We start from the raw sequence: 22,192 nt of genomic DNA on the forward strand, positions 1-22,192 counted from the left end.
TGGTACCTGCTGGGTGATTAGGGGACCCTCTGATCCCTGCTGGGTGATTGGGGGACCCCCTGATCCCTACTGGGTGAGTGGGGAACCCTCCGATCCCTACTGGGTGATTGGGGGACTCTCCAATCCCTTCTGGGTAAGTGGAGGGACCCTGCTGGGTTGAATGGGGGATCCTCTGGTCCCTGCTAGGTGAGTGGGGGACCCTCCAGTCCCTGCTGGGTGAATGAGGGACCCTCTACTCCCTGCTTGTTGAACCCATTGGGCCCCTTGGGAGCTGCCATCTACCCCAGCCTGCCTGGAATATCCCTGCAGGCCCCATCCCAGCTTCTGAGTAGAGGACACAGGTCACCTGGCCTGATCCACCCATCACAGGTGGGCACCTCAGAGACAGCAGCCACTCTCCAGGCTCTGCCTCTCCCGGGTGACCTCAGAGCTGGGCAGGCTGGTGCCATGGCAGTGACCCAGCCCCTGCACAAAGCCAGGCTCAGCATGCCTCTCCGTTGGGGCTGAGTATGCTCTGTGCAGGGACCTGGCTGGCTTCTAGGGTGCCACAGAGGTCAAGGCTAGCCCTCGCCACCACCCACCTGTCTTCCCCAGCTCCGACAAGCGGCTGTGCATCAAGGTGGCCTGAGATGGTGGGTGTGGGGCCGCCGCATTTAGCCTTCCTCAGGGGCTACTCCTGGCTCAGTGCTCAGCCCTGGGCCTCCTTCACGAGGAGCATACACCTATGAGCCCTTTGTACTCTCTCCCGCCCCTGTCCTGGGGTTTTGCAAAATGCCACCAAGGCTCTTTGGGCTCATTCCCCTGAGAAGGAGGCAGGGCTCGGGGGGGAGGCTCCGGAGGTGACTGTCCCTCCCTCTTCTCCTTGGTTCAGGTCTGCCCAACCCCGCCCTCCAGGCCCTCTGCAAGCTCATCACCGCCTCTGAGACGGGCGAGCAGCTTATCAGCCGGGTGAGTGCTGGGCCCAGGCCCGCGGGGTGGGCATGCGTGGAGAGAAACGGTTTGGCCCCAAACGGGAGACTGAAGTGAGCCGGTAAGACTCAGGCTTTTTCGGCTTTTGGAGTCATAGGAACAGGTGAGGGCTAGAAGGGAGAGAGCTGAAACCTCTGGACCCCTGACCCCACACACTTAGGGACCTGCAGGGAAATGGCACCTGTGACCCCATCCACTCCCCGACCATCCCGCTCTGCAGGACCCACTACCATGCCACCCTGCCCACCAGCCTTCTCCCCACAGGGCCAGAGTTACAGCCCTGTCTCACACCAGCGGGTGGAACACCAGCCCACAAGTCAGTGCTGGGGATGGACAGAAAAACACCCTCGGCTACTAAACTGGTCCAGCCTCTGTGGAAAACAGCATGGAAATTTCACAAACATTCAACACAGAATTACTGCCTGATCCAAAAGTTATACACACACACACACACACACACACACACATATACACACACGCACACACACACACACACACACGGGCACCACTACATTCATTGATGAAAGCCCCATTTCCAATACCCGAGATTTGGACAAAACAAGCCCCCGATGACAGATGAACCCATACGGAAGTCCTGGCCTGTCCATACCCCATGCTGGTCAGCTCTTGGAAACAACAGAGCCTGTCCCCTTGTTACGGCATGGGCTGAGCTGCAGAGTCCTGCTCAATCGGGTCAGCAGGAGAAGGACATACCAACTGACCTCACTCGTGTGGAAAGCCAGGGCAGAGACAGTAGCCAGTGGAAACCCACCCTTGGACTCTGATCACAGACCGAGGTCCTGGGAGGCAAGGGGTATGTTAGTTCCGAATTTCAGATCCCCAGTTGTGAAGAGACCAAGTCCACACAGGATGATGCAAAAGCAAAGGAACTTTATTGCTAGCTCAAGCTAGGGTCCAAGTCTCATCCAACGCAGTGCAGTCTTGACAAGGACCCTGACTCCAAATCACAGACGGCTTATGTAGAGTTCAAAGTTTCAAAGTTAAGCAAGCACTATGGTGACACTGATCAGGCAACAATTAAACAATCGTTTCCAATAACAGTACCAGTTTTATGACTTACCTAGGCTGCCCATTCCTTATGGTTAACAAAAGATCATTTCTGGGGCATAAGAACTGAGGCACAGTGATTGATTGAGCCCATTTACTGGGCCCAGGAACTACCCAGGTGGGTTCAGGTTGGCTAGTTACACATTGTTTCATTGCTGAGAGATTGAATCTGTTTCAGTCCCTGGAACTGAAGCTGAGGCCTACCTGATTTTTCTCATTTCTGCCGCCTGTCATGGTTGCACTCTGGCTTGGTCTGAGTGGTACCCGCCAGGCTGTCCCACTGGGGAGGAAGCTTGGCCCTTAGGCGACAGGTGTGGTCGGCTAACACCATGCCCCTCACACATGTAAGCATGACAGTCTGGTAAACCTGTGAAAATCCCTTTGGATAAGAAGTACAGCATGAACGTGAAAAAAGAGGGGCAATATATCCCAGTCCTGGACCAGCCCACTGAGGCCAGCATTGAGCCTGAACCCCAGTCATGGGTCTGCTTTGGAGGGATGGGCAGTGGAGGTGGAGGCCGGCCTCTAAAGCGACAGAGACGGAGGCACAGGAGGCCTGCCCAGCCTTCAGCCTCGGGGCTTCTCACCTCCAGCCGGATGGGACAGGCTGGAAGCAGCCCCCAGAGGGTCATCCAGCCCTGCTCTGTGGGCACGCTGGAGTGGGATGACCCAGGAAAACCAACCTGTGCACAGTGCTCGGACCTCACGGCAGGTGTCACTGGAAGCAGAGAAGTTCCCAGGTGCCTTCTCCATAGCCAGAACCGTGGCCTGGAAGTTGGGGTTTGGGCAGCAACTCCCTCAATCCACTGACCTAGGAGCATCTCACACAATGACCCAGGAACGCGGTTCTGCGCGAACCCCTCTCGCGGCCCTCCGGCACGTTTCCTCAGAGCTCACGTTGGACAGACCGAGGCAGGGACTTCTCTGAAGAGAGCCTGGGCTGGGAAGGGCCGGACCCCAAGGCTGGGATCAGCGAGGACCGTGGGGGTAGGGCTCAGAGTCCAAAAAGTGGCCACGACTTGGCAGCCCACACTCCGCCAGGTTCCAGGGCCGTATCCGGGGAGTCACCGTGGCCTTGGAGTCACAGAGTGGCCCGCTCACGCCTCCCACGGAAGCCCATCCTGCTCCGCTCCTCTCCTGCCCACGCGGGCCACCATGCGCGCACGGCCACCGCTGCCCCTGCGTCTCCCTGTGTCCCCGCTGCCTCTCCCTCCACTCCCCTCCCCAGCGCGGGCCTGGCGTGGCGCTTCCCACAGCAGCGATCAGCTCATGTTGCATAAGGACCTGTGCTTGAGTCTAAACTCTCTTCTCTCTCTCTCTCTCTCTCTCTTTCTCTCTCTGTCTCTTTCTTGTCCTTATAATCTGCTGGCCGAAGGCTGTTAAAAATATGGTTGGAATGGTGAGTACCACTTTAAATAGCAGCTCCTGTCAGGTGAGCCCCTGCAACCCTCCTCCCAGTCCCTCCCTTTGCAAGCAAGCAAGCAAGCGCTGAGCTTTGAGGCCCCCTCCCGTGCGCCACCGCTGCCTAGTGCCACCTGCACTGCATATGCCAGCTCGCACCCGGGCTAGGGCTACCAGAGCGGGTAGCCCTGAGGTCCTCCGTCCCGGCCCTCCTTCCCTGCTCCAGCCTACTGCCTTCTTCACTGGGCCTTTCCACTGTGGCCGGAACAGAGAGGCAGGAGTGACACTGTGCATTCCCCCTCAAAATCCCCCCAAGTAGTTTCACAGACTCGCAGGAAAACAGGAACAGCCCTGCCCATGTGCCAAGGACCCCCCGGGGGTCCCTCTGGGGAGGGCTGAGGTTCCAGCGTGTGGCTCTGGGTTCTTGGCCCTTTCCCCCGAAACATCATGAATGCCGAAAAGAGGAAGATCATGTGTCCTCTGACCCTTAGCTTCTTGAGCTCCGGGTTCATATGGGGTGGGGTAGAGGAGTCACGAACCTTTTTAAAATGTTAGAATTTATCATCTGTCCAGGTTTGTTCTGTGTGCTATTCTCTATATCTAGGGAGGAGCTAGAGGCAGAAATTTCAGACACATAATTTCCTTGCAGGTGGGAAAGGGTTGAGACGCCCCCTCATCTAAGGCCCCAAGTCCCTCTCCTCAGGAGGGCAGATGTGAGGCTGGAAGCAGACTCCCTAACTTATTCATGTTTCCCCTTAGTGTTTCTGGGGGGAGGGGCAACCCAGCGGTGCCCAGGGGGCTGCTCACAGTTCTGTGCTCCCAGTTCTGTGGTGCAGGGATCAAACTCGGGCTTCCTGCATGCACAGCCAGCACTGCAGCCCGCCAAGCCTCCCGAGGCCACTTCAGGAGTGCCCTAGAGAGAACCACGGGACAGGCGGCAGGAAAGCACCGCAGTTCAGATGGGGTGCTCAGGGAAGCCAACGGTCATTAGCGGCAACAGTGGCTGGTGACAGAGGAGTCGTCTGGGTGGCCAGGGGCCCGGGGTAGGTGGGGAGAGGAGGCCTGGAGCCGGCGCGAGGCCTCACGCCACTGCCCTTGCTCAGCTCCACCAGGTGCTGGTCCAGCTGCAGGCCGGCGAGAAGGAGCAGGACTTGGCGGCGGCGCCCATCCAGGTGTCCATCAGTGTGCAGCTGTGGCGGCTCCCCGGCTGCCACGAGTTCCTGGCCGCTCTCGGTAGGTGCACGGGGTTCCGGAGGCTTCTTTTCTATCCCGCCAGCCCACCACCAACCAAACTGGTTTCCCTGGCTTCTCTCCGGCTTTGTGAGTCTCCGACTCTGCCAGGGATTGAGGTTAATGTTCTTCCATACCGGATCACTTTGAATGGGCTACTGGAAGGTTCTGCTGCTTCCATGGAGCCAAATCTATTCAAAACGTTCAAGAGACACTCATCTCTCTTTCATATCCATCATTCTAATTTTGGGGGCTTTCAGGCCACACTTGGCAGTGCTCTGGAGTGAGCCTGGAGGTGCTCAGGGGACCATGGTTAGTGCTGGGATTCGAACCAGGCTTGGCCATTTGCAAGGCAAATGCCTTTATGCACCAGTGCTGTCTCCCTGGTCTTCACTGTTCCAAGAGCAAGAATCAGCATTGCGGGGCAGTCAAGCCCGGACTGGATTACGCAGCCAGAGAACAACGGCTTCACTGCTAACTGCTGACACTGGCTGGTAGTGAAGTCGGTGGTTTCCCGTGGGTGGCTTATGTAAGGTGAAGAGAAGAGAGAGGATCCCTTTCTCCTGATCCACCATGAGCACTCCTGGACCAACTGGGAAGTCTAGGACTCAGGATGGAGCAAGGATTTGCTCTTTGCAGGAAAGGAGTCCAAGGCCTTACCCAGGGTTTACAGGCTGTGAGTAGACAAGCAGTGAACTATAAACAGATTTTACTTGAAGATTTTTTCAGAAGAAGGAGGGAGAGAAAGTGAGGGAGGGTAATGCATTCAAGGAAGAAGGTGGGCTTCTCCAAGGATGGAGAGAGCTCTAGTACACATCTCAAGAGGGGAGATGTGGGCAACACATGTACTTGGACACCACATGTGCTCGGCCATGTGGACACAAGCAGCACATGGGCTCAGGCAGCCTGTACATGCCCTTCCTTTGTTCTCAGTAGCTTTTCTAGGGTTTCTCCACCTGCCCCCATGTGGGGCTTTCTAGCTAGGTGATTTGTTGGTAGGGTGGTTGCCAAGGGGGGCCTTGCCTTGGTCTAGAGTTTCTCTTGGGGGGGAGGGTCATTCAGGTGTCGTAAATCTCCTTCAGGTTGGTGATTGCAGTCTCTCTCTGCTGAACTTTGTGTCTCTGTGGGGTCCAGCCTCCTCAGGGTCTGGCACTGGCACCAGGAAGATCTTCTCAGGCCTTAATTCTTGCAGCTTCAGTGTTATTGGATTTATTAATTCTCAGAAATCCCATTGCCATGAGCCCTCTCCTATCTACCTGCCTGCCTCAGTAGGATTATGAGGGAAAGACCTTCCTTGGGCTCCCCCAGGCAGCCTGAGATGCACCCCCAGGGCCCGTGTGCAACCACAGACATATCCTTCTGCCATATGGGATCCGGCCAGGGCAACTGATGAGTCCCAGGAGCCTGTGACTTGCCGAAGACCCTGTGGGGCTTCCTTGGGAGCACATCATCGACAAAGGGTTAATTCTGTTTGATTTTGAATAGCTAGTATCCAGAAAATGCTCCCAGCACTAGGAGTGAGCAGAGGCCAAAAGCCTTTTCCCTCAGGGCGTTCAGTCCAGTGGGAATGGACAGAGGATGGACAGAGGAGGCCTGGCAGAAAGTGGGGGGTGGCACCATGGACCAGTCATCAGCATCCTGAACACTGGCTGGAACAGAGAGTGTTTCAGGAGGGGAGACCCTGGCCGAGCAAGCAGTCAAGGAAGAGCTGAGTGTGAGACGGGTGGGGGCATGCGGGAGAGGAGACCTCAGGGCCCAGGGGAGGCACCTGACTTTCACTCTGGGAGGCTTGAAAGGATGACGTGGCCCCACTTCCATCTGTCAGGGCCCAGTCATCTTTGTCTGTCCAACTTTTTAGATGACCTTTCCCAGCTCCCTCAATTTAGGGATTACTCCATTTGTTTTTTCATTTATTTTATTTATATTTGGGAGACAGAGGGCAGTTCTCAGGAGCTATTCCCACCTCAGTGTTTCAGGGTGGCTCCCTGGGGTGCTCAGGAGACCATACAGCGGTGGGGATCAAATTCGGGCCTCCTGAGTCCAAAGCATGGGCTCCAGCCCATTCAGCTATCTCTCCAGCCTCTCATTTGCTTTCCTAGGCAAGGGGTGGGGGGCTCAAAAATCTTCCAAGGACTCTGAAGTACCTGCAGATTAAGTAACTGGCATCCTTGCTCAGGTGGAGATTTCAGATACTTGGTTTCGTTTAAACTCAGTGAGCTTCCATCCCAGTCAACTCATGAATGGAGGCAGGAGAGAGGCCAAGTCTATACTGGGGGCGACTCTGCACATCCCCAGCTAGCTGTGGGCTGGCCAGGGCAGGGACTCAGGTGAATCAGCGGATGAAGCTAAAGCCTTTCTTGACAATGGGTAAGGCTCTTCCTCACAGGCCCAGAGATTCCCTGGCTTGGGAGTGATGGAGCTGGTCTCCTCGCTGAGAAATCCAAGTTCAGACAAGTACAGGGTTGATGGAGCACAACATCCCGAAACCTCTCTGTCTCTTCCTGGGAGAGTGGAGATCTTCCTCGGGGCTGGGCAGTTTCCCTGACTCTGCATCTTGTCAACTCATTGGCCTGGACCACAGATCCTGAAGTCTCTGGACTGCGCGGCCGCATATGCACTCACACTGGGCAGACGCGGCAGTCTCACCACCCCCATGGGCTGTCCCTGATCTCAGGGTTCTGTTCCGCTGGAGCAATTCAGCCCGTTGTTTGTTGGGATACAGCACGACGGTTTCCACCTGAAACAGGATGTTTAATAGCTACTGAGAGCTGAGTTCTCTGAGGCCTTCTTGTTGCTTTCCGAAACTATTTTCGAGATGGTTCAAAAGGAAAATGTTTCATAGCAACCAGAACGCTAAGTGGCTCCTGAGCTAACCGAGCTCCCAAAGGGAATGATGGAGTCTCAGTTCAAAGTCAGGACCTCTGAACGAGAAATCACAGACAGACACACAGACAGGTCTCTCCATGGGTTGAGTCACTCTCTTGAAAGGTGAAGCCGCTGTACTGTTTGACCCCTGCACTCTGAGCCGCTGTGAGCCAGGAAGGACCCATCAGAGGCACCTGTCCCCAGGGACAGTCTGCATTGGCTGAGGTGGCAGAGTGGGGACTCTCAGCCTTAAATCTGATTTGGTGATGCCCACTTGTGGGCACAGCCAATCACTCTGGCATTCTGCATTTGGTGTCTCCCTCCTGGGCACTTCCCTGGGAGAAGGGCCAGGTGCCACATCTCTGAATGGGCCTGAGTGCTGCGTCAACAACTCATTAGCCAGTCTGCTACCCTTTGTCGCACGCTCTTCATCTCATTAGAACTTAGCTGGAAGGAGCAGCCTCCCTGGGCTTGGCAGAGCCCGTGGAGCCCCAGCAGGGAAGGCCAGCTGGGAAAGGAGGCTCTCCAAGGCAGAGAATGTGCATGGCACCGCTGACCACCACCCCCGTCCCCTTCTCCTCCACCCTCCTCCCCCAGCCCCGTGGACTAAGGATGCTCCTGCCTTTCCCTAGCCAGACCCACTGCTGAAGGAGAGGGCAGTCTTTTTTTATTTCAAGGATTTTTTTTTTTTTGCTTTTTTGGGTTACGCCCAGCGATGTACAGGGGTTACTCCTGGCTCTCCACTCAAGATTTACTCCTGACAGTGCTTGGGGAATCATATGGGATGCTGGGAATTGAACCCGAGTCAGCTGTGTGCAAGGCAAACGCCCTACCTGCTGTGCTATGGCTCCAGCCCCCAGTTTGTTTTGTTTTGTTTTGTTTTGAATGTGGACAAAGCCACAACTTTCAATTCTAGAGTTGAAACTGATTAATGAAAAAGCTCCAATATTAAACTTGATACGTTTTTAAAAAGTTTGTGTGAAAATCGTTCCATCTCATCATGGGGTTTGTTAAGTCCTTGTTTCAGGGTTTACTTAGCTGTTTGTTGCTAGTTGAGCCTCCTGTGTTATTGTTTTTGTTGAGTTTAGAGGGCTTCTACGTTACTTTCCCATCTAATTTGCTGTGCTCGCACTGGAATTTCAGCATGGAGGAATTATGGGGTTATGGTTGACATCGAAGTGGCTGTGGGCAGTGGGCGGGGCTTCCAGAAGTACAGGGGAGTGGGGGAGGTGGGCCACCCCCAATTCCAAGAAGACCCCACAGTTCTCGAAAAGACACCAAGGTACCTGAAATTTTTCACAGTTCAGTGTTTCTGCAGAGTATTAGTAAACCGGTGGAGTTGGGCCCTTGGTGTGGCTGCAGCGGTGGGGGATGGGTGCGGCTGGGGCTTTGGCAGGGCAGGAATTGGGACTCACCCAGGAAGAGCTAGTCTTGTCCTGGATAGTCTCCTTTAACATGCTGACACCAACACTGACAATCTGTTGTAATTAGACCACATTCAAGTGTGGGCCGGGTAGTAGACTCGGGTGGCCACGTGTTCAGTACATTTCTAGGAATGACTGGAGCAAAGAACAAAAGGGTAAGGAGCCCTCCTGACTTCTGAGAAGTGGGCAGGAAGTAGGAACGTCAACGGGACAGGGGCTGAGAGGGCCAGATCGGGCAGTGTCTGACTAACCACACACACAGTGTGAGGTGGGGGGGAAGAGTGGGGGCGTTGGGGGCGAGGTGGGTGAGCCCGCTGTGGGGTTCCAGGAGACGATGGGTGGAGGTTCTTCGGGATAACAGATCTTCCCTGAGAAAGCAGCTGTCCACTTCCTTTGTTCCTCCAGGATTTGATCTCTGCGAAGTGGGTCAGGAGGAAGTAATACTGAAAACCGGGAAACAGGCCAACCGTCGCACCATGCACTTTGCGCTCCAGTCCTTGCTCGCTCTCTTTGGTAAGAGCCTCTGCCCCGCCAGTCTACACACAGTGCCCCCCACCCTCTGGCACACGCCTGCTGGCCTCTGGGTAGGCGGGAAACGTGGAGGAAGATTTCAGTGTGCCTGAGTGAGGGGCTCTTCGAGTCACACAGTCACTGTGGCTGCAGGAACCCAAACTGCTCGCTCTGGTCAGGGGGAAGCAGTTCAAATCCAGGCCAGGTGTGTGGTGACATCCTGCCTAGGGCGCTGAAGAACATGAGCACAGAGCAAGGGATGGGACAGGAGAATGGTGGCAGCAGAGCAGACACGGTGGCTGGGTGTGCCCACCTTGCTGTGGCTGTGTGGGCAGAACCCGGTGTATTCTGAGGCAGTGTCGCCTGAGGGGTGGGGACAAAACGCTGAGGCATGAGTCAGCAGGAAGGAGGTGAGATTCCCCGTTCTGGGGAACAGCAAACAAAATGATCTGTAGCCCACTGTTGGCGATCCTGAGAGCGGCAGAGGGAAGGGGTCCAAAATCCTTTGTGGGCACGTTTAGAAATATCCATCAGGCAGCTGGGCACCCTAGTCTGGGTCTGGATATAGCTGGTTGAGCTGTGTCAGGTCCGAGGAAAGCGGATTCTGCTTCTGGGCATGAAAGTTCAGAGGCCACAGGGGGGCCTTTATAAGAATAGGTTATAAGAACACCACCTTGATAAGAACAGGGGTGAAGGAAAGCCGGGGTGAGAGGTAAAGTTGGGGGGAAAAGCACTGCAAGAGAGCAAGACCAAGAGCTTTGGTGGGAGGCAGATGCGGCTTCAGGCCGTGGCCGTCACGGGCTGCCCACGGGCACTGGGCCCTGCTGGAAGGAGGTCGCCACGGTCCGTGATTGAGGGAGCAGAGCGGAGCTTTTTTGGGGTGCCGCAGGATGCAGCGTGAAGGCTCCAGGCTGCCCTGTGGCACGTCCACTCCTCGCTTCTCGGTGTCCGCGCCGACCTCGGCTCGTGTCAGGGTTGCAGCGGGGCGGTGGCCGCTGGACGTGCCCGGCCGGCCGGCGAGGCTTCTAACCGGCCCCTGCTTGCGTCTGCCCTGCAGATTCCACCGAGCTGCCCAAGCGCCTCAGCCTGGACAGCTCGTCGTCGCTGGAGTCCCTGGCCTCGGCGCAGTCGGTGTCCAACGCGCTGCCCCTGGGGTACCAGCACCCCCCGTTCTCGCCGACGGCGGCCGACGGCCTCGCCTCGGACGCCATCTCCGTGTACAGCCTGAGCTCCATCGCCTCGTCCATGAGCTTCGCGTCCAAGGCCGAGGGGGCGGCGGCGGCGGCCGAGGCGGGCGCGGGCGCGGGGGTCCCGGCGCGGGGGCCCAAGGGCGCCTACCCGCAGCGGGCCACGCTGCCGCGGAGCCAGGCGTCCCCCCACGCGCGGCCCGGCGGCGGCGGCGGGGCCAAGGACGACGACGAGTACCAGGGCTTCTCCATCATCAGCACCGAGCCGCTGGCGGCCTACGCGGAGGGCCGGGCCGGGGGGCCGGCGGCGGGGGTCGCGCGCTTCTCCCCCGACGCCGCCGCCGCCGCCGCGCGGGGCCGCCTGCAGGCGTCCGTCAGCTCCAAGGGCAGCGTGAGCACGCCCAACTCGCCCGCCAGGAGGGTGACGCTCATCCCCAGCCCCAACTCGCCCTTCCAGAAGGTGGGCCGGCTGGCCAGCCCGGACGCGGGCGAGTCGGACCAGTCGAGCACCGAGACGGACAGCACCGTCAAGTCGCAGGACGACGCGCCGGGGGGCGCGGGCGGCGCGGGCGGCGCGCTGGACCCGCAGGAGCTGGCGCAGAAGATTCTGGAGGAGACGCAGAGCCACCTGCTGGCCGTCGAGCGGCTGCAGCGCGGGGCCGCGCCCGACGGCGGCCCCGGCCCGGCCCCCGCGCCCCCCGCGCCCGCCGCCGTCGTCTTCCGCGCGTCCGAGACCAGCGCCTTCAGCCGGCCGCCCGCGCCCCCCGCGCCGCCCGCGCCCCCGGCCGCGCCCGCCAAGCCCCGGCCGCCCGCGCGCAGCTCGTCGCTGCCCCAGGCCGCGTCGGGCCGCGCCAGCCCCGGCAGCGCCTCGGACGCGCCCGGCTCGCTCGAGGGGGCGGCGGCGGCGTCGGGGGCGTCGGTGTCGTCGGCGGCCGCGTCGCCCCGCTTCAAGCCCAAGTACCCCAGCTCGCCCTACAGCGCGCACATCGCCGGCTCGCCCCGCGGCGCCTCGCCCGCCGGCAGCGCCCCGTCGCCCGCGCTCTCGTTCGCGTCGTCGTCGGCGGGCTCGGCGCGCTCCAGCCCCGCGCCGCCCGCCCCGCGCGCCCCCGCCGCCCCCGCCGACGCCAACGCCAACGCCGACGCCAAGGTGCAGGCCGTGCACGACCTCAAGATGTTCGCGCAGGCCGGGGGCCCGCCGCGCGCCGCGCCCGGGACCCTCACGGCCCGCCGGGACGTGCTCGGCCTCCTCAACCTCTCCCCGCGCCGCCGCGACCAGGACGGCGGCGCGGGCGCGGGCGCGGGCGGCGGGGACCGGCTGGAACTGCGCGAGCTGCCGCCCGCCCGGCGCCGCGACGCGCCCGCCGACGGCCCCTGGGAGGCGCCCGCCGCCGCCGCCGGCCCCCCGCGGCCCCTGCGCCTGCCCGCCGCCAACGGCTACAAGTTCCTCTCGGCCGGCAGGTTCTTCCCGTCCTCCAAATGCTAGAGCGACGCGCGCGCGCGCCCGCACACACACACACACACACACACGTGTGCTCGACACCCACACACACGCATCACCACACGCGCGCACACACGCCAACCCCCCCCACACGCCACCACACAGACACGCACCCCACCACACACACCACCACACGCACACACACGCCAACCCCCCACGCCACCACACACCAGCACACACATCACCACATGCACACGCGCACACCACCTCACACATCACCACACGCGCGCACACACGCCAACCCCCCCACACGCCACCACACAGACACGCACCCCACCACACACACCACCACACGCACACACACGCCAACCCCCCCACGCCACCACACACACGCGCACACCAGCACACACATCACCACACGCGCGCACACACGCCAACCCCCCCCACACGCCACCACACAGACACACGCACCCCACCACACACATCACCACATGCACACACACGCCACCCCCCACACGCACACACGCGGCACCACACAGGCACACACACGCGCGGCACCCGCACACACACATACATGCCCACACACACACACACACACACACACACACTCCCCACCGCGGACCAGGACTTCTGTGGGCTTGGTTCCGGAGGCCCACGGACCGACGAGCCTCCACCCGTCACCAAATGTTTACCTTCGAACTCCCCGGCTTCTCATCTTCGACGTGATTCTGCCAGAGGAATTTTTATATTAGAGATCTATATATACGTGCAAACGTGGTCGTGGTTCCGCGGCGGGAAGAGGAAAGGGAGCACATATTTTGCTAAGAGGTATATATGCAATACCTTTTATACACAAATACAACAGAGCTTTTTTTTTTTTCCTTCAAGGCTTCAGGTGCTGGTTTTGGGGGTGGGACATACACAGTTTCTCTACTTTGGATTCCACATGCAAAGCAAGCGTTACATCAGCCAAATACAGAATATTTTTTTTTTCAAATGCCAAATGATTTGTAATGAAATTCTAGCGATTCGGGGTGTGTGACATTGACAGTTAGCAGGGACAATGCAATAATTCTCGTCTTTGAGACCACCCTTCCATCCTGAACGCTGCTCCTCCATCGAGCTCTTGACAAAATGTCCTTCGGGCACCCCTGTCAACCAAACTTGAATTTTCTTAAAAAAAAAAAAAATTTACATACCGTCTTATCCAGGCATTTTAGAACTATGCAATTGTGATTTGAAATGCAACTTTGTGCTTTTAAAACATTACAGACCTTTTTTGTACGTGGAGAAGCCACTTGGTTTTACTATCAACAGTACTTTGCATTTATAGTTCTTATTTTTAAAAGCTCAAAAAGATTTTTTAAAATGTCAGATTTTTGAATAGTCATCAATAAGTATTCAGTTTGGGCGGGGGGGAAGGAGTTGAAAGTTCTCAGTTTCCTTATAAGCAAAAGAAAAAAGAAAAAGAAAAAGAAAAGAAAAAATCATCCCATAGCAAACTAGATTCATCCGGAATCTCGCCTTCCAGCTCCTACTCCCTTTCTCAGCTGCTTCATGTTATTCTCTCCTTTTCCAACTTGAGGCCTCTCAAACCCCTTCTGTCTAAAGCTGTAGTCTGGGGCCCCTCGCGCCTGCCATCTGAGGGACAAGCTCCTCCTGGCAGAGGATTCGTTTTGGGCTAGAGAAGCGGGACCTTCTGCTGGGATTGTGTCTGGATTATTGCCAGAAAGGGATAGAAGCATCCCTGAAAATGTCCCAGGAGACAAAGGAGGACTTTTCCTGCAGCTGGGGCAGCGGACAGAGACTGTAGCCCAGCTGGGACGAGATGAGACAATAGACAGGGGTAACTTAATTTATTTTAATAAAATACTGCAAACCGCGTTAGTAATGAGTTGAGTTGGCAAATGTAAACCTCTATTGCAAAGTATTCTATAATGAAAATCCCGCCGTCCTGACTGGGAGGACGTCTCTTTCTCTCTCTCAAAGGTGAGGGCCACTGGGCAGGGTCCCCTACCATCCAGGCTGGACACAAGGGCCTGGTGGCAGGGCTGCTAGAATCAGGAGGCCTGGCGAAAGCTTTGAATCTAGGTAGATTCACACTTTTGAATCAAACACTTACCAAGTGCACCAGGTCCCCACCCACACCTCTTCCTCGCTATAGTCTGAAAATAGGAAAGGTTAAGACTTACCCCTTTGGGGGCTGGAGCGATAGCACAGCGGGTAGGGTGTTTGCCTTGCACACGGCCCACCTGGGTTTGATTCCCAGCATCCCATATGGTCCCTTGAGCACCACCAGGGGTAATTCCTGAGTGCAGAGCCAGGAGTAACCCCTGTGCATCGCCAGGTATTACCCAAAAAGAAAAAAAAAAAAAGACTTACCCCGTTTGTGATGTTCTCCAGAGCTGTATGACAGAGGGTTTCAGCCCTGTTGACTCTAGGAAAACGATAAAACTGTCCCACTCTCACCCTGATCCCAACACTGGAAAAGACAAGCGACAATAAGGCCAAGGAGGAAACAAAATAAACAGTAATAAAAGTAAGCCAACTTCCCAGCACTGTGCATTTAGATAACAAAAATCAGGTCCTCAACAACAATGGAAAATGAACCTCACGGTACATTTCTGAATCTGTCTGTTGTTAGGCTGTTCTGTTCTCGGCCATCTTCCCAAGTGCCAAAGAGCCCTGGAGAAAAGGCCGAGGGTCTGACTCTGTCTCACAAGACGAGGGGAGGCCCTTGGCCCCCTCCAGCACCTGTCTGCCACCCAGATCACTGTCCACGGTGACCTCACCAGTCAGAGGGCTCGTGGACCCTCACCCGGTTTAGTTCTATGTGCATTGTTGTTTCAGGTTTCGTTGAAAAGTCTGATGGTGGCATATGTGCTTATTATTATTATTATTATTATTATTGTCCTAGACAAAAGCTTCAGAGAAGGGAAAAACAAGCTTATTAAAGAATGGGACCAATTTAAAAATCACTGTAGGATCACCCCTCATTTAGGTTTGCTGTCAGTCTTTGTGCTTTCTGAAAAATGAATGTAAAATCAAAGTCGCTACTGAAAACAAAATGTGTCTAAGATGACATGGCACTCGGATTTTTTTTTTTTTTTTGCATAGGTCAAGGCTGACAAACTACATCTTCACTGGCATAAATCTGGTTAGTGGCCTGGCTTTTTATGGCCACAAGCTAAGAATGGATCTTACATATTTCAATAGTTACATAAGAAGAATATAATAGTCTTGGTTTTGCCTCAACCCACGAGGCCCAAAAGTCTCCAGTACAGGTGACAGAAAACTCTGTTAGAATAATGTTTTGTTCCATCTAGGGAAACTTAGTGTCGCTGCATCAAATGAAATGAATTGGCGTGGATGGGAACCCTGTGCCACGCAGACAAAAGCCAACAGCCCCCTCCTGGCCCCGTCTCTATTCCACTTGGAAATGGTCAACAGACGTGGGTGGTTTTACAAACGGGGCCAGAGATCTAGTACCAGGGTTAAGCTGCTTGTCTTGCACACTGTCAACCCCAGTTCCGTCCCCAGCAACACATAGGGTCCCCTGACCCCGGCCAGGAGTGACCACTAAGCACAGAGCCAGGAGTAAGCCCTGAGCACTGCCAGGTGTGACGCATTTTCCCTTCCCCAACCCACCTCAAATTTACAAACATTTTTTCCCTCAAAAATTACAGATAGCATGGGATTGATTTGATTTTCAGTGCAGAAAACTTGAATGTCCTGTTCCATTAGAGGCAAGTACACTGACACCAGCAAAAAAATCTTTTAGAAAGAATGGCATCGTCCACAAAACAAGGCAGTAAACTCTCTCTCTCTCTCTCTCTCTCTCTCTCTCTCTGTGTCTCTCTCCCTCTCTCATTCTCATCCGTGAACTTCTTCCTACTGCTTCACCAATTTCATCCAAGTCAAACCCCAAGACAAAATTAGCTACTAAAATAAACATTTTGATCCACACTGGATCTAGTAAAGGTGACATGGTTTTCGCTACCACCCCGTTTCTAAAACTCCATGGTCCACACTGATTCTCGCTGGGTCTTGGGGGGAGACGGTGTCCAACCCACTGTCCATCCCTGCACTCCACTGGTTCGCTGTGCCCGCCCGGTCCTGCCACCTTCCGCCACAGGCAAACTCAGTTTCGGTTCAGGCTGGAAAACAAACCCCCCTTCGACCATGCTCTGGGTTGCTCTTAGCAAGTGGGCAGAAAAGTGAAAACTGTATCATTTTCAGCACCTATCTTGTTGTTTTATTTAAGATGATTGTATATGTGGTTTGTGAGTCGGGCCCTTGTTGATGCCAGAGCCTGCCAAGATGTCCCAGGCGAGGATGCCTGCGGCCGCCTCGCCCCACCTCAGCCCTTCCCCCCGTGGCACCCATGCCCCCCGAATGCAGCGTGAGCCAGCTTTGGCCTCCACGGACTCTTTTTGTAAATTATACTTTCCAGATGGCATTAAACTTTTTATATTATGAAATTTACCCTGTAAAAAGAACTTCATATTTTTATTGAGATTGCTAAGGCACTTGGCCTTCCTTTGTGATTTCGGTGTCTATTAAAGCATGGAGTCCCTCAGTTTTAAGTGGCCTACCTGAGTCATTTTCTACCCGCGTTCCCTACTTCCTAGGTATCTCTACATCCAGCATTTGTGAGAGGTTATTTCCGTCTGTGCTTTTATCCTCTTAAATACACTAGCGCCTCCATTCCTGCAGAAAGACGCGTGAGAACGTGAGACGGGGCATAGTAGGTAAGGCAGCATGTGACTGACCCTGGTTCAATCCCCAGCGACACATATGATCCCTTGAACCACGCCCCCCTTGCCCCCAGGAATGAGTCCTGAGCATCTCCAGGTGTGGTCCAAAAAGCAAAATAAAAGAAGTGCAAAGGGGTCGCAGCCTGGGTACACACAGCCCTGTTGGGTGGGGAAAGCGCAGAGCTGAGTGCTTTGAGCCTCTGGGGTCCTGGCTGGAGGATCAGAACGATCTATTTATGGAAGTGCTGAGACCCTAAAGATCTCCGTATTACCTAAGGAAGATTTGGGGGGTCTTTCAGGAAATGTGAGAAGAAGGAAAACTGTCCTACATGTAAAGGACGGGAGAGCATAAAGGAATAATGACCACAGAATTAGGTAAGTGGGACTCAGCTAACACAATCCTGACTGAAAAGAATGTTCCCATTTGGATAGCAACAAACAACTGAAACACAATCACTGATCACTGATCACGGTCCTCCCGCTGTTCATCGATTTGCTCGAGTGGGCCCAGTAACGTCTCCGTTGGAGACTTTGTTGTTACTGTGTTTGGCATATCGAATACATCACGGGGAGCTTGCCAGGCTCTGCCGTGTGGGCGAGATACTCTCGGTAGCTTGCCGGGCTCTCCGAGAGGGGCGGAGGAATCGAACTCGGGTCGGCCATGTAGGCCACGTGCAAGGCAAATGCCCTACCGCTGTGCTATCGCTCCAGCCCACTGAAATACAATAATCCAATCATACATAAAATGAGGGTGTTCAAGTGCTACAGGTTGTTTGCAAAGAGCAGAGTAGGAACTGGAGTGTATAGTGCAGCAGATAGGGTACTTTCCTTGCACGCAGCCAACATGGGTTTGATTCCCGGCACCGCATATGGTCTCCTAAGCCCTTCCAGGAGTGATTTCTCAGTGCTGAGCCAGGAGCAAGTCCTGAGCTCCACCAGTGTGTACCGTACCCCCCACACCCTCAAAAAGAGTAGATTATTTTTAGAATAAGTTCAACATGCATTATCACAGAGATAGCGAGGGTTGTGTTATTTCAACGTAGCACTGTCATTCCGTTAATCATCGATTGACTCAAGCGGGCGCCAGTAGCATCTCCGTTTGTCCCAGTCCTGAGATTTTAGCATTGTAAACTTCATGCTCTCTCTCTCTCCGCGGATGCAGCACGCCAGGTGGATGTCCTTGGACATAATGGTGATGCGGTTGGCGGGGAATGCACAGAGGCTGGTGTCCTCGAAGAGCCTCACCAGGTCGGCCTCGCACGCCTCCTGCAGCGCGATGACGGCCAAGCTCTGGGAGCACAAGTTGGTCTTGAAGTCCTGCGCGATCTCACGCACCAGCCCTCTGGAACGGCAGCTGGCGGATCTCGCATAGCGCCACAGTGTCAGGCCGGTAGTAGTGTGGCTTCTTTACGCCACCCGCGGCTGGTGTGCTCTTACAGGCCACCTTGGTGGCCAGCTGCCTATGGGGCACCTTCCCACTTGCACGCCGTCTGCTTAGTACGAGCCCTCTCGTTCTTCCCAACTCAGCTGGAGACTCCTTCAGGGTTAGGGAAATGAGACCCATTTTTGCTACTGTTGTTGGCATATTTGGTACGTCATGGGTAGCTTGCCAGGCTCTGCCATGTGGGCTGGATACCCTTGGTAGCTTGCCGGGGTCTCCGAGCTGGGGGGTGCGAGATGGAGGCTTTGGGGGCGATCTCTAATGGTCCCTGCAGTGTTCTCAGTCTACCGAATGTAAGCTCCTAGTGACCGACCTGCTGTAACAATTTGTACGCTGACAACACGCACCTGCCTGGTCTCCGGGCAGGACTTGGGGGCATCTGCGGCCTCAGGTTGATCTCCTAGAGGTGGATGGAGTGCGCCCAAGGGTTGTTGAATAGGTGGCAGAGCAAGACTCCATCGCATAGGGTCTGTGCCAGGTCGAACACCTGTGCCGAGTCCCAAGTCACTTAATGGTGGGTGGACAGCGTCCTGCAGTGGACACGTCATTTCGCGGACTACTGTCACTGTTCCGTGCTCGATGCTGTTGTGACTCGGCCCAGCCGGGGGGCGGAGGTCGGTGATGTTGTGGCCACCGCCACGGTTTTTCGTCGCCCTGCTGACACCATTCTGTCTTAATCCCGCAAAGCAGCCGGTGATGCCCAGCAGGAATCATGCACAGAGTTCCAGCAGGGATCACACGCGGAATTCCATGCCTGGCATGCTGAGTCGCACATCATCCAGAGCGAGATGGTGAGCCGGGTTCGGGTGAACTCGGGCATTGGTGCCATCTTGTCTCACATGTTTTCAGAGTAGTAGCGGAAAAATAGTAAATTTTATAAAATTCGTTTACCCTAAAGGAAAAGAAAACAAAACATATTTCAAAAGTAAGGCAAACTTGGACCAAAGAGATAGTACAGTGGGTTGATCGCTTGCCTTGTACATGGTCAACTGGGGTTCAATCACTCTTCAGCACTCCACATGGTTCCCCAAGCCCATCAAGAGTGATCCCTGAGTGCCAGGTATAAGCCCTGAGCAACCAAGCCCCCTCACCAAGTGGGACAAAACAAAAAATAGTAATCATCAATGTGAATGATACATAATTAAAAAGAAGATTGACGGGGGGCTGGAGCGACAATACAGCGGGTAGGGTGTTTGCCTGGCACGCAGCTGACCTGGTTTCAATTCCCAGCATCCCATATGGTCTCCCGAGCACTGGCAAGAGTAATTCCTGAGTGCAGAGTCAGGAGTAACCCCTGTACGTCGCCCAGGTGTGACCCAAAAAGCAAAAATAAATAAATAAAATAAATAAAAATAAGAAGTAGATAAGATAATAAGATGTCACAAGATAATAAGAGAACCAGGCAGGCTACCGAAAGTATCTTGCCTGCACAGTAGAGTCTGGCAAACTTCCTGTGTCATACTCAATATGCTAAATACCAATAACAATGATAGGTCTCATTCTCCTAGCCCTGAAAGAGCATTGAATATGGCTCTTTTAAAATCTCAGGGCTAGAAAGGAGACATTACTGGTGCCTGCTCAAGGCAATCGATGAACCACAGGATGATCATGATCGTGAAGAAGTAGATTAACAGATGAAAACAGGACATACATTCTTTTTAAAACTATACGTGTACATATATACTGTATATATCTATATTAAAAGACAATATATGTAGAATAAAACAGAATATTTCTAAGAGAATATATATAATTCAGTGGTGAAGCACATACTTTGTCTGTATAAGACCTTGGGTTTGATCTCTGTTAGCAAAACAAACAAAAATTATATACTGTTTGATTGGGGGATGGGAGGACTATGAAAACATACGGGACATTTAAATAGTTGACAGTAAAAGGATCTTCAAAGAGCTATAGCAAGCACCAAGAATAAAGATCAGTTGTCTTATTTTTGAAAGACAAGCAGAAAGACACAATTCTAAATTGTCATGGAGTCAGCCTTTTAGCTTCAAAATCCATCAGGTCAAAACTGGGGGAACTACCAGTGTGGAAAACCACACTATCAAAAGGCGAGATTTTGTGCTCTCCTCTGAATGTGAGTCAGACAACTGAGCAAATGGATTTCTGACGGCTAGTTTGGTCCCAGTCTCCCAAAGTAGATCTGTATTCTTCAAAGCACCATGGGCTCAATCATGCACACAGATCATGTATAGGGGTCACATAAAAAGGCTTCATCTAATCCAGCACATTGCCACACCTAAGGCAAAAATAAAATAGCTCACTCAGCAGAGGTAACAAGAAGGTAACTAAAAAGTCACCAATCTCGGGGCTGGAGCGATAGCACAGTGGGTAGGGAGTTTGCCTTGCATGCGGCTGGCCCGGGTTCGAATCCCAGCATCCCATATGGTCCCCAGAGCATCGCCAGGAGTGATTCCTGAGTGCAGAGCCAGGCTAACCCCTGAGCATTGTCGGATGTGACCCCCCCCCCCCAAAAAAAGTCACCAATCTCTTAGCTATCTAAATTTTTATGTGTTTATTTTGGGGGACACACTCTATAGTTCTCAGGAGTTACTCCAAGCTCTAAACTCAGGAATTACTCCTGGCAGTGCTCTGGGGACCATATGGGATCCTAGGGTTGAACCCTCATTGACCACATGCAAGGCAAACCCCCTACCCACTGTGCTATCTCTCTGGCCCCCTCTGAGCTATTTTTTTTTTTCAATCAAGCAAATTTTCTCTCAGGGATTTTGTTCATGACACTACTTAATTTCCCTCTGAAATATGGATCGTTGGGCCTGGAGCAATAGCACAGCGGGTTGGGCCTTTGCCTTGCACGCGGTCGACCCGGGTTCAATTCCCAGCATCCCATAGGGTCCCCCAAGCACCGCACCGCCAGGAGTAATTCTTGAGTGCAGAGCCAGGAGTAACCCCTGAGCATTGCTAGGTGTGACCCAAAAAGAAAAAAAAGAAAAAATAAAACATGGATTGTTCCATCAGTCTAACACAGCCCAGGATTTCTGTCCTCGTAATAAAAGAAGAAGCTTAGAACTGGATCACTGGTCCCTTTCTCTTTTTATCACCGCCCAGTTCACAACACTTGCATCTCTTAATGGCCAGCATTCTCTTTCTTAGATCTGCAGGTGGGCTCCACACATTCAGGTCTCACCATAATCTTCTTTGTAGTTTTAGCCTTTTTCCAGAAAACAGGCTTAGTCTGACCTCCGTAACCTCTCTGCTTCCTGTCATAACGACGCTTTCCTTGGGCAGACAGGGAACCCTTGCCCTTCTTGTACTGTTGTGACTTTGTGGGGCTGATGTTTGCCACACTTCTTACAAAAAGTCCGGCAGGTTTTCGGTACGTTCACCATGCTTGCGGCAGCGGTGTCCTAGAGGAAATAAAGCCCCTCTGAGCTATTTTAAGATGCATTAAACAGTTTACAAACCACTGAAGAATTTGTAATACAAATAAAACCAAAAAATATCATATAGAAAAATAGATTACCGGGGCTGGAGCAATAGCACAGCGGGTAGGGCGTTTGCCTTACACGCGGCCCACCCAGGTTCGATTCCCAGCATCCCATATGGTCCCTCGAGCACTGCCAGGAGTAATTCCTGAGTGCGGAGCCAGGAGTAACCCCTGAGCATTGCCAGATATGGCCCCAAACACAAAAAAGGAGGAGGGGGGGGGGGGAGGCGGTGGGGCGGGACTTCTGGCAAAATGCAGTGCTAGTCAGCTAGCCCTGTGAGGGAAACAGCTGGAAATTGGTCATCCAACCTCTCGGGCCCTCAGCTGACCGCAATCTTAGCTGATATTGAAGAGATTCCTTCCAAGGACCATTGGGGGGGAGGGGGGACAAAGCAGCATGCTTTGAGCAGTGGAAGAGCACTGTTTATTTCAGTGG

The 22,192-nt window shown here is 54.3% G+C and overlaps 1 protein-coding gene and 1 pseudogene across 1 annotated transcript in view; one reads left to right on the top strand and one right to left on the bottom strand.

Moving 5' to 3' along the window:
* Positions 1-12,137, top strand: part of TTC28 (tetratricopeptide repeat domain 28) — a 716,021-nt gene extending 703,884 nt beyond the window's left edge. Inside the window, exons 19-23 of the mRNA XM_056116601.1 lie at positions 872-948; positions 3,413-3,436; positions 4,542-4,671; positions 9,363-9,470; positions 10,525-12,137. Coding sequence (XP_055972576.1) covers positions 872-948; positions 3,413-3,436; positions 4,542-4,671; positions 9,363-9,470; positions 10,525-12,137 — 1,952 coding nt within the window. The remainder of the gene's footprint in view (positions 1-871; positions 949-3,412; positions 3,437-4,541; positions 4,672-9,362; positions 9,471-10,524) is intronic.
* A 2,113-nt stretch (positions 12,138-14,250) lies between these two features.
* Positions 14,251-21,658, bottom strand: LOC130025763 (uncharacterized; annotated as a pseudogene).
* Positions 21,659-22,192: the final 534 nt, after the last annotated feature.

Source organism: Sorex fumeus, unplaced genomic scaffold, assembly GCF_029834395.1.
Source record: "Sorex fumeus unplaced genomic scaffold, SorFum_2.1 ptg000032l, whole genome shotgun sequence".
Classification (NCBI taxonomy): domain Eukaryota; kingdom Metazoa; phylum Chordata; class Mammalia; order Eulipotyphla; family Soricidae; genus Sorex; species Sorex fumeus.